This window comes from Teleopsis dalmanni, chromosome 1 (genome assembly GCF_002237135.1).
Source record: "Teleopsis dalmanni isolate 2A chromosome 1, ASM223713v2, whole genome shotgun sequence".
NCBI classification, from domain to species: domain Eukaryota; kingdom Metazoa; phylum Arthropoda; class Insecta; order Diptera; family Diopsidae; genus Teleopsis; species Teleopsis dalmanni.
Window position 1 is genome coordinate 234,246,877 of NC_051846.1, and position 16,782 is coordinate 234,263,658.

A 16,782-nucleotide genomic window follows, 5' to 3' on the forward strand; every position below is an offset into this window, starting at 1 on the left:
TGTATTCACCTCGTCCATTCGCCATAATCGTTCAATTGCATCTTCTAACGATGAATTATTATCAACAACCTCCGCCCCACCGCCAAAAACTGCACATAAAACGTTTGATGTGTCTGTATTTGATGCAACCTGGAAGCCCAGGAGCAAGCGTGATTTTACCCTTTTTTAACAGACTGAAATAGAACTCCGCACCGAGTAAAATATCAATTTTCTCTTGTTGGAAAAATGTTGGATCTGCTAACTGAATGCTGAATGGAAATATCGTAGCTGCAACTTGGTTGAGGTGGAACTATATTTGGAAGCACAAACGCTTCGACTTCTGTAGTAAACCTTGAGTTAAGTGATTGCAATTTGATGTTAACTCGCTGCATTGAATTTTTTTGCACCTTTCCTATCCCTTCTATGCACAATAACGATTTTGTTTTTGATATATTGAGCCTTTTGACAAGACGCTCAGAGACGATGACCTGTGGATGTGTTCGCTGTCGCTGTGGTAACTGCGGTGTTGTACCCACTTGAGCTAGGTTGAATGTTCTGTTTTGTTTCGTTGTTAACTTCCAAATGTAGCAACGTGTTATGCTTTTTATTACATTTGGTACAACTTCTTGATGAACATTTGTTCACCACATGATCATTTCTGAAACAGTTAAAACAGAGCTGTTGATTTTTCACCCAATCCAATCGTTGAGATGGTGAAAATTGCAAAAATTTACGGCAATGATACAGTGGGTGCCTGTCTACATTGCACAGTTTGCAATTGTTGTTTCCTTTAGAAACTGTTACAGCCGATGACACTGAGTTATTTCGATTTGCTTTAATTTTTATAGCCACCTTATCTTTTTGTTCTACAACTTCCATCAGTTGGAACTGTAGTTCTAAAAAGGCTAAAAACTCCTGAATGTTTTGTATCTCTTTTATTTTTGCCAGAGATTGCTCATATCTAATGAGCATCGCCTGATCGAGTTTTTTAATTAGTACTTGTAACAAAATTGGGTCCCAAAAAGTCGTTTGAACGCCAAGATGGTTTAGTGCTAATAGACACTCTTTCGTTGTGTCATGTAAATTTTTAACTGCTGCCACAGTTGATGTGAATGATGGCTGATTTAGAAGTTCATCGATTAACGTGGACGCCAAGACCCTTTTATTATTATAACGGTCTTGCAGTAATGTCCAAGCTGCCCAATAATTGTCCTCCGTTATGCTGAAATGACTTATCAATTTTTCAGCTTCACCTGTCACATGTGATTTCAAGTACCACATTTTTTGAGCAGCTGGTAATGGCTGATTGTCTACCATTTGTGTAAACAAGTCAAAAAATTGCCTCCATTTTAAGTAATTCCCATTAAAATTTGGGATTGTTACCTTTGGCAATGGCAATGAGGACCGCATGTTTGGTTCTGCTACTGTTGCTTGTTTGTTTCGTAGTTGATCCAATTTTATGGACAACTCTATCAAACATTGTTGTACCAAATCTTCAATTTGGTAATACTCATCTTGATTGAATCCTGACATCAGTGGATTTTCAAAGTTTTCCCAGAGTTCATCATGCAAACATCCCAATTGGTTCCAATGTTGCATGATTGTGTTTGATTTAATTTCGTAATATTGAAGTAGCTGTATGCCTTCGCTCTCTGACAAGCTCTCTACTAATCTTTTTAGAGCTGCCATTCGAGCAGATGTTTTTCTTATCAAACCATTTGTCGTAGCCACTAGTAGCGGCTGTGATGCCTTTTGGTTACTAGCAGCTTCACCAAAGTTGTCTGTTGCTTTGATTGTTGCCATCGTTATTCTGGAGTTTTTGCCAAACGTGCTTCAAAATGTTCTTCGAATGCTGAATGCTGAAACTTAACCGCTAACTGTTGATTGTTGACTGTTGCTGCGTCGAACCAATCCTGTGCTGCTGTCCGTTTCACGGGGTCACCAAAAAATGTACGATCAAACCAAAATGTCTGATCAACGTTGGAATCAACTATTTGCAAGCACTGAACACTTGAATCCAGTACTTATGTTGATTCTATTTAAACAAGAAAACCACTGAGCACTTGAATCCAGTGATTTGACGATTGTCCTAAATTATCCTGATTACTGAACACTTGAATCCAGTAGTCAGGTGCTTATATGGTGTTAATTTGGTACTTGAACCAACTCTACAAGCTATTAGAACGAACAGAAAAGAATCGATAACGAATGTGGCTTCGCATCAATTGAATTGTCAAAAATTCAATTGTGCCTTTTATTTAAAATTGATAATTAATTTACAACAAATAAATTAACTAAAATAACCTTGACCATGCATGCCAAACAATGAACTTATTGCAAACTGCAAGAGTGCATTTTCTTGCAGACGAAATTTGACGCTTTTGTTTTCATGTGCCAACAGAAGCGTATGACGTATTTTGGGCATTGCATTGACAACGTTATTTTTTACACCAAATATATTTAACACAATTATTACAATACAAATAAAAATAACAAATTATTCATACAAAATTAATAAAAACAAAATATTCATATATAACAATATAATATAATATAAACAAATATTCAACATTCTCCCCCGCGTTGAACAACCGTTCAACAATATGAGCCTCTAGCTGTCAGGTAGTCAATCCGACTATATGTTGATAACGAATTCTCGTGACTGTCGACGTGGCATGGGTATAGGTGTCGTGCGGGTGGCTTCTTCATCGGATGGAATTTCAACATGTTTTTTCTGCAATTTCTTCTTCATCATGATTATGATTAATATCAGCCCTATAACGAGTGCAGCGTAAGCTATGGTGAAGCTGTGGTACTTGTGTGACTGAAATTGATTTGGAAGATCATTTATCTGGTATGACTGTAACTCCTTCTGCAATACTGTGAGTTCTTTAAGCTGTTGATTGTATTGGTTGTTGCGTACTGTTGACAGTGTACTGTTGCCGATGTAAGCATCTGATGTCTTCATAGGGGGTTGTAGCCTTAATTCGGAGATTGTACCAAGACTACTGTATGAATATCTTGCCGTGCTTGCAATTATTTGTTGTCCTTGCACGGAAACAAAGTTGTGTTTAAGCACGCAGTCTGGATCGATCGTCAATAAACCTGAACCTTTTAGATTTAGTGGAATGATTTCCTTATTACATACTGCAGTTGCTCGTGAAGATGTCGATGTCGCATAAATTCATTGATTTTTGTGATTCAATGGAATCCAGGTCAGCTTGTTGATAGTGTGTTTCAACCGACAATTTGGTATTATGTTGTTGTTGAATAGGTTGACCTCACACGCACATACTTCGGAACCAAAATTGTATCGTATGCGGACGTTGGTGCAAAGAAATTCCTCTTCCTTAATGGTCTCACAAAGACTTAATTCGGATTTTATAAGAGGAAAATATTGATCATGCTGCGTATTAATAGCCAAAATAGAACTGCAGGAATCAATTACCATCATGGAGTCATTTACCCAGTTCGGGATTGGAATTAGCTGAAACAATTCAAATCGTTCATGTTCAATCAAGGGTAATGTTATACTAAAAACTGCATGCTGCTGTGTGATTCCACCTTTAACCTTCATTACTCTGTAAAGGGATATTAACTCATCTTCTGGCATCGGTAATTCTAATGATGGTGATAAATGAAGTTTGATTTGATTAACTTCCTTTTGTAATTGTGTTGGTGTCAATAACAATGGATTCACTTTTCCATGATGAGTATCAGTTAGAGCATCTATAATGGCAGATTGTATCTTCTGTAGATTATGTGCTACCAGTGTTAATTGAATGGCTCCTGCATTGAAAACTTGATTGAGCCGTAATTGATTTACCTCTCTATTTGTATCTTTTATTGAATGTATCAATGCCTTTATTTCATTGTCAATATGGTCAAAACCTTCTTGAACTGCTATTTTATCTTTCTTCAATATGTTGATTGTTGAATCGACAACTGATGTCTGATTCTTAAATAGCGTCAATAATTGTATTTCATTTGGTTTCACTTCTGAAATTATATTTGACATTCCTTTGGCATATTCTGAGTCTAATACTCCAAACAGTGAATGTGCAATATTGCCTACAAGATCAATTGCTCCTCTTTTGAAGCGATGATCATGAAGTAATTTTTCATCGAGTTGTAGTTCGGATTCAATATGTTTAAAGTGATTAACTGTATTCGCACATGATGCGTTTGGTTTCATTTGTTGACAAGCTTGATGTAGCGACATTATTCCTGTGTTTAGAGCTGCTGCTTCCGTCCAATAAAGACTTAAATCATAATTAACTAGTAGATTCCATTCAGTGGTTTATATGGCAGTTGTGCCCAGATTTTCAAAGTGAATACCCAATTTTGTGCCAAACCTTTTATTGTCAATTGGAGATCCTATTACTATTGGCAATATCAGTAATAGTGTAAGTAATACAAAACAGTACATATTGGTCGGCAGTTTTCTACGTTTTGTCTTGGGCTCTTCATACGATTCTTTTTTACCTTCAATAATTACGTTGTCAGGAGGTATTTCGTGATCAGCTTCAGCCATTGTTGGTTGATCATCTGTATTAACAGGCAGTACAGCTATTCGATGAATTGGGCGTTTAAAAATGCCTGCCGATGTTTTAACGTCAGCTACTCGGATACGTCCATCTGTACCCTTGTACACATGTACAATTCGTCCCAAGGGTCACTGCATCACTGGGACGTTATCTTCTTTGATTATAACCATGTCTCCCAACTGTATGTTGGCAGATTGTGTTTTCCATTTGTTACGTTGTTGCAGTTCCATCAAATATTCGTTAGACCAGCGTTTCCAGAAATTATGTTTTAACTGGGAAACTAGGTTCCAACGTGACAATAACGTGTGTTTTTCTGGTTTCGATCGGCTGTCTACATGAGTTGTAAGAGCTTCTCCAATTAATAAGTGTCCTGGAGTTAATTCTGTCAAATCAGTTGGATCATTGGACATTGGAGTCAATGGTCGTGAATTTAATATCGCTTCAATTTCAACCACTACTGTTTCGAGTTCTTCATACGGCAATGATGCTGTTGAAAAGCTGCGTAGTAACAAATATTTTGCGGACTTTACGGATGCATCCATAAACTGCCAAAGTGTGGAGCCCTTGGTGGAATAAAATGAAAGTTTATTCCTGTAGTACTGCAAGCAGAGATTACTGCTTCTTGCCCTTCATTAGAATAAATACTTTTCTCTAGATCTGCTAACTGGTTTTTGGCGCCTACGAAGTTTGTTGCGTTATCACTGTAAATATTCAAACAACGCCCTCGTCGACTTATAAATCGTTTTAATGCTCCAATGAAAGCATTTGTTGATAAGTCGGTCACTAACTCGAGATGTACCGCCTTTGTAGAAAAGCAACAAAAGACAGCAATATATGCCTTTGTTGGCATATATTGGTCCGCAATAATCTACGCCAGCATTAATGAAGGGTCTTGCAGGAGTTATCCTTGATTCTGGTAAATTACCCATAATTTGTTGGCATAGTTGCGGACGTGCTTTGTTGCATCGAATGCATCGCTGAACCGTTGCTCTGGCTGTTGATTTACCTTTAATCGGCCAAAAACGTTGTCGGACTGTACTCAATAGTGCCTGCGGGCCACAGTGTTTGTTTTCTTCATGGAACATCACGAATAATAATTTTTCCAATGGATCATTGTATGGGATCAGCATTGGGTGTTTAGAATCGTATGGTAATGATGAGGCCTCTAAACGTCCTTCTACTCTAAGAACATTTGCATTATCAATGAATGGAGATAAACTACTGATTGAACTAGATTTATCAACATGACCTTGTTTCTTCAGTTGTTTGATTTCTTCATGAAAATCATTACCCTGAATGTGACATATTATAGTTATTAATGCTGCATCCAATTCGTTGGCACTTAGTACTATATGTGTGGCACGTGACTCCTTTGATTTTCTTGCGTTGTTAGTGAATCTAAGAACATATGCTACTATCTTTTGTAACGTCTTAAATGAATTCTTATGCTGAATCCTGTATATGAAATCTGCGTCATTGCTTTGAGTTGCAAACGTTACTATCTTTTGTAACGTCTTAAATGAATTCTTATGCTGAATCCTGTATATGAAATCTGCGTCATTGCTTTGAGTTGCTACAGCTACAACCTTCTTCTTCTCCAGATCGGCTGGAACTTATAATGATGATGAAAACCTTGGTGGCCATACTTCCCGCTTTCCATGCAAAAGGAACGGTCCTTGAAACCAAAGTGCACATGTTGACAACGCCCTTGCTGAAAGTCCTCTTGATAACACATCAGCTGGGTTGTCCTTTGACCTAACATGTCGCCACTGTTCAGACAGAGTTAAAGTTTGAATTCTTGCCGCCCTGTTAGCTACAAATGTTTGAAATGATAAAGACTGTGAATTAATCCAAGAAAACACAATTTCTGAATCTGTCCACAAAAATACCGGCTGGTCCTTCTCTTGAAGATCGCTTTTGACTCTTGCTGAGAGTTCCGCTGCTAGGACTGCCGCACATAACTCTAGTCGCGGTAGCGTTTGTTTTCTGAGTGGTGCTACTCTTGACTTTGCACATAATACTATTATTCTACCATCCTTTAAAATTGCTCTGACATATGCTGCAGCACCAAATGCCTTTTCAGATGCATCAGCAAAAATGTGTAGTTGTGTTGATGATGGAACCTCGCCTCTGAAGATATGTCTTGCCACTTGAAAGTTTTTTAGAGTACTTAAGTTTTCTCTAAATGTTGACCATGTTGTACAAAGATCTGTAGGAAGTGGTTCATCCCAAGATAATTTCAACTGCCATAAGTGTTGTATGAAAATCTTTGCTTTGACTATTACTGGAGCTAATAAACCAAGTGGGTCGAACAGTCTAGCTAAATCAGAACTAACGACTCTCGTCGTGATTATTCCTTCAGTAACCATTTGGACCTTAATTCCAAATAAATCCGCTTTGGGCAACCAAAATAGTCCCAGCGTTTTGATTGACTCGTTATTATCATTAGTAAAATCTAGATTTACCTCTTAATCATCTTGAGAAATGTTTTTCAAAAGTTGAGGATGGTTTGCACTCCATTTCCGTAGATAAAACTGATGCTTTTTTAAAATATGGATTAATTGCCTTTGAGCTTCAATAGCCATAATTAAACTATCTGATCCACCGAGCCCATCGTCAACGTAGAAATTGTCACACAGGATTTGAGCTCCTAATGGATAATTCAATTTATTTTCTAATGCTATCTTTTGCAGACATCTTGTTGCTAGGTAAGGAGCTGCTCGAGTTCCAAATGTAATTGTGTTTAGCTGATAATAACGCTTCGTTGAATTTGGACTGCTTCTCCAAATGATAAGTTGATAGCGTCGATCTTCAGGATTTATCAAAACTTGACGATACATTTTCTCGATATCTGTGGTAAAAACAAACCGTGGTCGCCTAAACCGGAGCAGAATTGAAAAGAGTTCACTTTGAACTGTCGGTCCGTTATACATTAAATCATTCAACGAGTGTCCAGATGTAGTTTTGGCTGATGCGTCAAACATCACTCGAAGTTTAGTAGTTGTACTATCTGGTTTTAGTACGCAATGATGAGGAATGAAATATCTTGGAGTCAACATGGAATCCAAGTTTACTTCGGTCATGTGACCCAATCGCTCATACTCTTCCATAAACTAGACATATTGTTTCCGCAAAACATCATTTTTTGCTAGTCGTCGTTCAAGACTGATGAATCTTCTCCAAGCTGTTTCTTGAGATTTCCCTAACGTCAATGAGTTTTCCAGAAACGGCAACCTTACCACAAAACGTCCTTCTTTATTTGTATGGACGTTCTGCACAAAATGAGATTCGCATAATTTTTCTTCTTTGGATAATGTCCTTTCTGTTGTATTCACCTCATCCATTCGCCATAATCGTTCAATTGCATCTTCTAACGATGAATTATTATCAACAACCTCCGCCCCACCGCCAAAAACTGCACATAAAACGTTTGATGTGTCTGTATTTGATGCAACCTTGCCACTGACAATCCAGCCAAGTGTAGAATTTTGCAAGACTGGAAGCCCAGGAGCAAGCGTGATTTTACCCTTTTTAACAGACTGAAATAGAACTCCGCACCGAGTAAAATATCAATTTTCTCTTGTTGGAAAAATGTTGGATCTGCTAACTGAATGCTGAATGGAAATATCGTAGCTGCAACTTGGTTGAGGTGGAACTATATTTGGAAGCACAAACGCTTCGACTTCTGTAGTAAACCTTGAGTTAAGTGATTGCAATTTGATGTTAACTCGCTGCATTGAATTTTTTTGCACCTTTCCTATCCCTTCTATGCACAATAACGATTTTGTTTTTGATATATTGAGCCTTTTGACAAGACGCTCAGAGACGATGACCTGTGGATGTGTTCGCTGTCGCTGTGGTAACTGCGGTGTTGTACCCACTTGAGCTAGGTTGAATGTTCTGTTTTGTTTGGTTGTTAACTTCCAAATGTAGCAACGTGTTATGCTTTTTATTACATTTGGTACAACTTCTTGATGAACATTTGTTCACCACATAATCATTTCTGAAACAGTTAAAACAGAGCTGTTGATTTTTCACCCAATCCAATCGTTGAGATGGTGAAAATTGCAAGAATTTACGGCAATGATACAGTGGGTGCCTGTCTACATTGCACAGTTTGCAATTGTTGTTTCCTTTAGAAACTGTTACAGCCGATGACACTGAGTTATTTCGATTATAGCCACCTTATCTTTTTGTTCTACAACTTCCATCAGTTGGAACTGTAGTTCTAAAAAGGCTAAAAACTCCTGAATGTTTTGTATCTCTTTTATTTTTGCCAGAGATTGCTCATATCTAATGAGCATCGCCTGATCGAGTTTTTTAATTAGTACTTGTAACAAAATTGGGTCCCAAAAAGTCGTTTGAACGCCAAGATGGTTTAGTGCTAATAGACACTCTTTCGTTGTGTCATGTAAATTTTTAACTGCTGCCACAGTTGATGTGAATGATGGCTGATTTAGAAGTTCATCGATTAACGTGGACGCCAAGACCCTTTTATTATTATAACGGTCTTGCAGTAATGTCCAAGCTGCCCAATAATTGTCCTCCGTTATGCTGAAATGACTTATCAATTTTTCAGCTTCACCTGTCACATGTGATTTCAAGTACCACATTTTTTGAGCAGCTGGTAATGGCTGATTGTCTACCATTTGTGTAAACAAGTCAAAAAATTGCCTCCATTTTAAGTAATTCCCATTAAAATTTGGGATTGTTACCTTTGGCAATGGCAATGAGGACCGCATGTTTGGTTCTGCTACTGTTGCTTGTTTGTTTCGTAGTTGATCCAATTTTATGGACAACTCTATCAAACATTGTTGTACCAAATCTTCAATTTGGTAATACTCATCTTGATTGAATCCTGACATCAGTGGATTTTCAAAGTTTTCCCAGAGTTCATCATGCAAACATCCCAATTGGTTCCAATGTTGCATGATTGTGTTTGATTTAATTTCGTAATATTGAAGTAGCTGTATGCCTTCGCTCTCTGACAAGCTCTCTACTAATCTTTTTAGAGCTGCCATTCGAGCAGATGTTTTTCTTATCAAACCATTTGTCGTAGCCACTAGTAGCGGCTGTGATGCCTTTTGGTTACTAGCAGCTTCACCAAAGTTGTCTGTTGCTTTGATTGTTGCCATCGTTATTCTGGAGTTTTTGCCAAACGTGCTTCAAAATGTTCTTCGAATGCTGAATGCTGAAACTTAACCGCTAACTGTTGATTGTTGACTGTTGCTGCGTCGAACCAATCCTGTGCTGCTGTCCGTTTCACGGGGTCACCAAAAAATGTACGATCAAACCAAAATGTCTGATCAACGTTGGAATCAACTATTTGCAAGCACTGAACACTTGAATCCAGTACTTATGTTGATTCTATTTAAACAAGAAAACCACTGAGCACTTGAATCCAGTGATTTGACGATTGTCCTAAATTATCCTGATTACTGAACACTTGAATCCAGTAGTCAGGTGCTTATATGGTGTTAATTTGGTACTTGAACCAACTCTACAAGCTATTAGAACGAACAGAAAAGAATCGATAACGAATGTGGCTTCGCATCAATTGAATTGTCAAAAATTCAATTGTGCCTTTTATTTAAAATTGATAATTAATTTACAACAAATAAATTAACTAAAATAACCTTGACCATGCATGCCAAACAATGAACTTATTGCAAACTGCAAGAGTGCATTTTCTTGCAGACGAAATTTGACGCTTTTGTTTTCATGTGCCAACAGAAGCGTATGACGTATTTTGGGAATTGCATTGACAACGTTATTTTTTACACCAAATATATTTAACACAATTATTACAATACAAATAAAAATAACAAATTATTCATACAAAATTAATAAAAACAAAATATTCATATATAATAATATAATATAATATAAACAAATATTCAACACTCTTGAATATTTTCAAGAATTCGTCTTGGTTTTTGACATGATGATGGTCATCCTTTCGTTTAAAGGTGCCTAGACGTCTTACTAGTGTTTCTGGTTTGTTTCCTTTTGTGCTTGGTTGAACGACTTTCAATTCCTCTTGCGGCGACCATGGTTCTTGTTGACTGTCGCGCTTGACTTTATCTTTTGCTTGAGTTTCTTGGCTTGGTAGTTCTGTATTAAGTTTACTATCTCAAACATTGATATCTAACGAATTTGTGGGTTGTACATGACGATTGTTCGATACTGGCTGTATTGTAATAGGTTTCCTCTGTGGCGATGTAGTCGATGACGGATATGATGGTGGACCAGACTGCCGATTATTTCTTGGTGATGCTTCTCGTTGTGCTTGTTGCTGATTAACAGGAGGTGGAGGCTGCGGCTCAAGTTTCTCTGGTTGTAACAATGGTTTAAAGTTGCTTTGCGAATTACACTGTGGCGTTTGCGACGATGATTTGCAATTACTTTGCGAATGACACTGTGGCGTTGGCGACGATGATTTGAAATTACTTTGCGAATGACTCTGTGGCGTTTGCAACGATGAATTGAAACTACTTTGCGAATGACTCTGTGGCGTTTGCGACGATGGTTCTGAACTTATAGAAGTTGGTGACAATGGGTGATTGACATGTGGTGGATCTTGTACTACCTTTAAACGTTGTGGCTTTGTTGGACGTGATGATAAATCAGGCTCTTCAATTTGTTGCTTTTGTTCTCGTGGTTGTGATTTTTGATTGTGGTTGGCTTGCGATTGTTGTGCATGGGCTTGGTGATAACATACTTCTAGACTTACTTCTAGACCCTATGAGACGTTGAAATCTGTGGAGGAGTTACGACGCATTTAAGCAATGCTTGCTTTTGTGGTTTTCCATGCAGCGGTACTGGGTGTGATTCTGAATCACTTCGATACGGCATGCTTAGCGTGGGTAGTGTATTTGTTACTGAACTTCTAGCTGTTACTGCTGTTGCTTGCTTAACTTTAGAACTACTCTGTTGCTGGTAACTTTTCTTATTTTATAGCCCATGTGGCTTTAGATTTACACTGTAAGTAACGTTCTGCCCTGTTCCTGTAGTTGGCATACATTTCGTGGTATTTGGTAATGACAACGTTTCTTGGTGCTTACTTATCAGGCGATTGCTGATCGCTTCCTGTACCGGACTTTGACTTGTTTTAACTTGCTCTGTACGAAGTTCTTCTAATCTTTCGAAATATTCATGTGGAAGGAAAAATTCTAAAAAGTCTGCCTTGAAGCTTGACCAGAGGTTCCAACGCTTATTGTTGTTGCGGTGCCACATCAGTGCCTTATTTTCAAGGAGTATGGGCATCGTCCTTGAGACTACATTTATGTCGATGTCATAGATGTCTGATAGCTCTTCTATCCTTTTCACGAAGCCTAATGGATCTCCTTCGCCGTCATAACGTACTGACCACTCAGTTATTTGTTCAATGGTTTCAATACATGATGGCATTGTATATTAATTCCTCGCGTGACTTTGATCAAGACCTTCTCTTGGGGTGACGCACTGCTCTGTTTGAAGAACGAACTCTTTCACTGTTCCTCATTCAACGATTCGCAATTCTAAGCCTTAGGTACATTTTCCTGGCTTCCGATTTCTCTGTTCCTGTGTTTTTTTTTTTGAGATAGTTGGGTTTTTTATTTAAATAAATATCTTTCTTTTAGGAAAACTCTTATACGGTCCCTGCTCGGGCGCAAATTGTAATGACACTTTTTGGTGAAGTTCAAAAATATTTAATTTTTGCTGGGGTGTCCTCAGCCGTTGTCCAGAGTCATTACAATGAATTTATATTCGCGGGGACGAGTTTCGTAAAAGAAAAATACTTTTAAATTTCTAAGTTTAGTTCTTTATAATTTCAATAAATGTTTGTACAAAGTTATTTTGACAATAGTGCGAAAGCTATTTATTTAATTATGTGCTTTGAAAATAAAAGAGCTGATTAAATATAACTCGTAGAAGAATAAAATTATAATAAAATAATTAAAAAAAACTCGATATGTATTGTTTTCATAAAAAAAAATGTATATGTAGTGCTATATATTTTTACTTTGAAGATTTCCGTATGTCCAGGCGATACTTAGTTGTGCCGTACGTTGTGAATTCTGTGAGTGATAGCCGTGGATTTGATGGGCGAACGCCGTGATTTCTGTGGATGGGTGTCGTGGAATGGTGTGTAGTTCTTCTCAGGTTACGCTACGGAATATTCATAATATGTCCGTGCGATTTCTTGTATTTCTTCAAATAATTTTATATCCTTTGCCGTAAAACCAACGCAGGATTTAAGATATTTCTTATGGTTATATATGTAATAGTTTCCAATTGATATATATGGTTCATAGACATATATATTTTATTTCCTTTGCCGTAAGACCAACGCAGGATTTAATAGTTTCCAATTGATAGATATGGTTCATAGACATATATATTTTTATTTCCTTTGCCGTAAAACCAACGCAGGATTTAATATTTTCGGCGTATTACCGCCTTGACGAATACTCATAAACTCGTGCCTTCTTAACAATTTCGTTGTCTTAAATACCCATACGCCGGAGCTTTCTTCTAGCGTATTTTAAATTTTCCCGTTCGTTTACCCACTGGGTTGTGCAGTGTAACCGCTGTGCTTACGATCTTTGCCGTGAAACCACTGCGCTTTTGTGTTTTGTTTTGACAGCCGCTTGTATTTTAAATTATAAAAGTATTTTTACAAAAAAAAAAAAGTGTAAGTGATAAATATATTTATAAACAAAACATGCATGTAAACAAAAATATAAGTGTATAAAACTTAAGTGTAATTAATTAAAAGAATTTCAGTGATTTTAAATTAAGCCGGTACTGATGTTAAATTGTTTTGGTGGTAGTTTTGTTTATGTGTAATATTTGCAAAAAAAATAAATTAAATATTACTTTCCATGTTATACCGTAACAATTAATAAACTCTAGTTATTTTAGTAATTATCCAAATAGAAAACCAGTGGAAAACTATGACGAAGTGTTGCTTGTGAGGCGTTTTTTTTTGTTTGTAGAAAAAAAACGTAATCAGTGGACGTTTAGTTGTTGTATATTTGTTTATTAAAAATATATTTGTTAAATAAATGTGTTTATTCATCGTGTTGTTATTCAAATTTTATAATAAGTAAATAAAATTTACTTTTTTGTTATAACATGTTCATGGTGTATTTATGTTCTTTTTTCTCTCTTCAGGGTTTCTTTTCAGTCTAGGTATCATTGCCCGCGGCTCATCAGGGTGGAGGATCGCAGGTAATGTCCGTATACTTTGTGGTAAAATATATTTTGATAAATTTTATATTTTCAAGGTAATTCCAATGCTGTTTGATTAATGTAAGTGTTTTATTGTGACGTGTGTAGGTGTCATGTTGTATAGTGACGGTCAGACATTGTTTTTCTCTTCTTCTTGTAACATGTGCGGAAGAAATTTTGATATAAAAATTTGTTTCGTCACAATCGAAATATAAATTTATTAAGTATCTTCACATCAAGAATTATTATTATTTATTACATTTCCATATATATATTTTTAAAGTTTTAGCAAAAACATTTGCTTCCGTTAGCTGCTATACTTATTAGTTGTGCTCATATATTTACAGCTCAAATCACAGAACATATCTATTATATTTCGTCTCTTCTCTTTGTGTGCAAAGAAGTTGGCCGCACATTCATACGTTGCATATGAACAAAATAATGTGCGTGTGCTCCCGTTCGTAATATCAGAAATAGAGATTTATATAGTGGGAATTGTATGAGAGTAATTTTCTGTTCTAAACGAATATCAACTGCATCCATACGAATCCAACATGATGATTTGCCAAAGTGGTTGCATGAGCGGCTAAAGTTTGCAGCTCATATCACCATACATTTCTATCACATTTCGTCTCTCCCCTTTTAACAGTAGCACCATCGAATTTCTGTCGCATACTGTGCGGGGTACTTGTCCGCACATTTATACGTTGCAAGTGGGGTCGATTTTGTTTGATCACTGCATAAACATTTATGTTTCCAAGTACAAACTCTTTTGTTTGAAAAAAGTTGGTTTGATGTTACGAGAATTATATGAAAAGTTTTGTTTCTTCCATATTGATATAATAATAAATTTATATATAAATTATTAATTTAATTTGTTTAATATGTTATTTTGTTAATGAATTGTTAATATAATATTGCGAATATATTGTTGTCTAATATAATATGGTTATTATTAATAAAACATCTCATATATTTTAATTTAAGTGGTACATGTAAAAACAACATTAAAGAACGGCCGCACACCCTTCCACATAGGACACGCGTCGTCACTGCTTTAGATGTGATTAAATGTTCTAAATATTCTGTCTCTTGAACTAAAAATGTGCACTTGTTTAACTGAACTTGCAGATTATATTTACCAAGGCAATTTAAGATTTTATTAAGTGAGTCAAAATGTTCTTCTATGCTTAAAGAGAAAATGATGATATCGTCTAAATAAACAAGACAATTTTTCCCAATAAATTCTTTTAAAACACAATTCATTAATCTTTCAAATGTAGAAGGAGCATTTCGCAGGCCAAATAATATACGCAAGAACTCGTAGTGCCCATTCGCAGTTTGAGAATGCAGTTTTTGATAAATCATTTGGATGCATTTCAATCTGGTGAAATCCTTTTGCCAGATTCAATGTTGAGAAGAACTTAAATCTCCTAATTTGTCAAATATGTCGTCCATATTCGGAATTGTAAATCTGTTTTCAATTATTACATCTTTAAGTTTGCGATAGTCAATTACTATTCGTCATTTTTTCTCATTGCACTGATTTTTTTTGGCACTATCCAAATGGGACTATTATATGGACTATGCGATTCTTGGATTATTCCCTGACCCAACATTTCTTTTATTTGCTTATATATTTCATTTTTATATATTTGAGGGTATCTGTATACTTTGAGTAGATTGGTACATCATTTTTTGTTATTATTTTGTGATTGATTTCATTTGTAAAGGAGAATTTGCCATTAATGTCATTATCAAAAACTTTATAATTTTCAACAATAATTGACTTAAGTATTTATGAATTTTTTCTATTTAACCCATTTCGTACCTCCGTGTGGTACAGCACACGGCTAACTTTGAAAACTTCTTAAAAATATTTATATTAGTAATTAATTCAATGTATTTTATTTTTGTTACTTAGTTTGATATCTTAATAACATAAAAATACATATTTCGAACAGTTTTCATCTGTTCATGAGTTTACCTGGTCCGAAATAAAAAGTGTCCAAAAAAATGCTTTTTTTAATTAAATGAAAATTAAAATAAATAGAAATAAAAACTAATATATTTGTTATAATATGTGTTCACAAAAGTCCAAATATAATTTTCGTAATCTTTGGCTGCGCCTTAGTAACAGTTACTTGCCACCAGACGCCGGCGAAAAAAGGCGTGTGGTGAATCACACGCTGGGTCCCATAACAATATAATGATGAAACAATGCCATATAAATGTTTGTCGTTAGGTAATGAAATAAAATGAGAGCAATCTCTCTAATAAATATAATACTCTTCTAATTAACTTAAACTTGTGTTTTTTACTATGTATAATAGTAATAAGTCTATTTTGTTATTTAATTGCTAGTTGAGTTAGTCTGAATTTGATTGTTTAATATAAGGCTTACATTTGTTCATGCAAAAAGTTCTGTCGTTAATTTTTTACTGTAAATAAAATTATAATGTCGTGCCTAAGATATCTAAGAAATCAGGAACTATTGCATATTATTGACAATTGGAGCAAAGATGACTCGTTAGTGCCAAGTGACACTCCGCTACCTATTGAATAATAATGTTTGCCACCTGATAATGTTGCTGGTGAATCAGACAATGAAATGATTGACGATGATGAAATATCAATAAACATTACATGCGACTTTAAAATTTTGTTCCCTTTTTTGAATTTCGCGTGTCTAATTGTGAGATGATATTTAGGTACTATTGAAGTTGTATACGAATCAAATGTACAAGATTATGGTGGTCTTGTAGAAATGCCTGAGTCGCAACTATTCACATTGGAACTTGTAAAACCAATACGTTTCGGTTATAAGCTATGAACACTTTCTTTGGATAGTGGGTATATCTTCCAGTTTCTGTCATACTCCAGTGCAACTGACAAATACAACAATTGGGAATCGGTGCATTTGTTGTAAAGGAATCATTGAGCCATTGTAAGTATCCATAGCAACATACTGTATGATTCCGTTGAATCCATAGTAAGTGTGCAACGCTATTGCAGAGAGAATAAAAGGTTGATGTCCCGC

The 16,782-nt window shown here is 35.9% G+C and overlaps 1 protein-coding gene and 1 pseudogene across 1 annotated transcript; both read right to left on the reverse strand.

Annotated features, from left to right (window-relative positions):
* The window catches only part of LOC119672722, a 510,988-nt pseudogene that overhangs the window by 104,501 nt on the left and 389,705 nt on the right, over nt 1–16,782 (reverse strand).
* Nucleotides 454–1,782, reverse strand: LOC119667714. Its single transcript, XM_038077022.1, has one exon. The coding sequence runs from the start codon at nt 1,780–1,782 to the stop codon at nt 454–456; it is 1,329 nt and encodes a 442-aa protein (XP_037932950.1).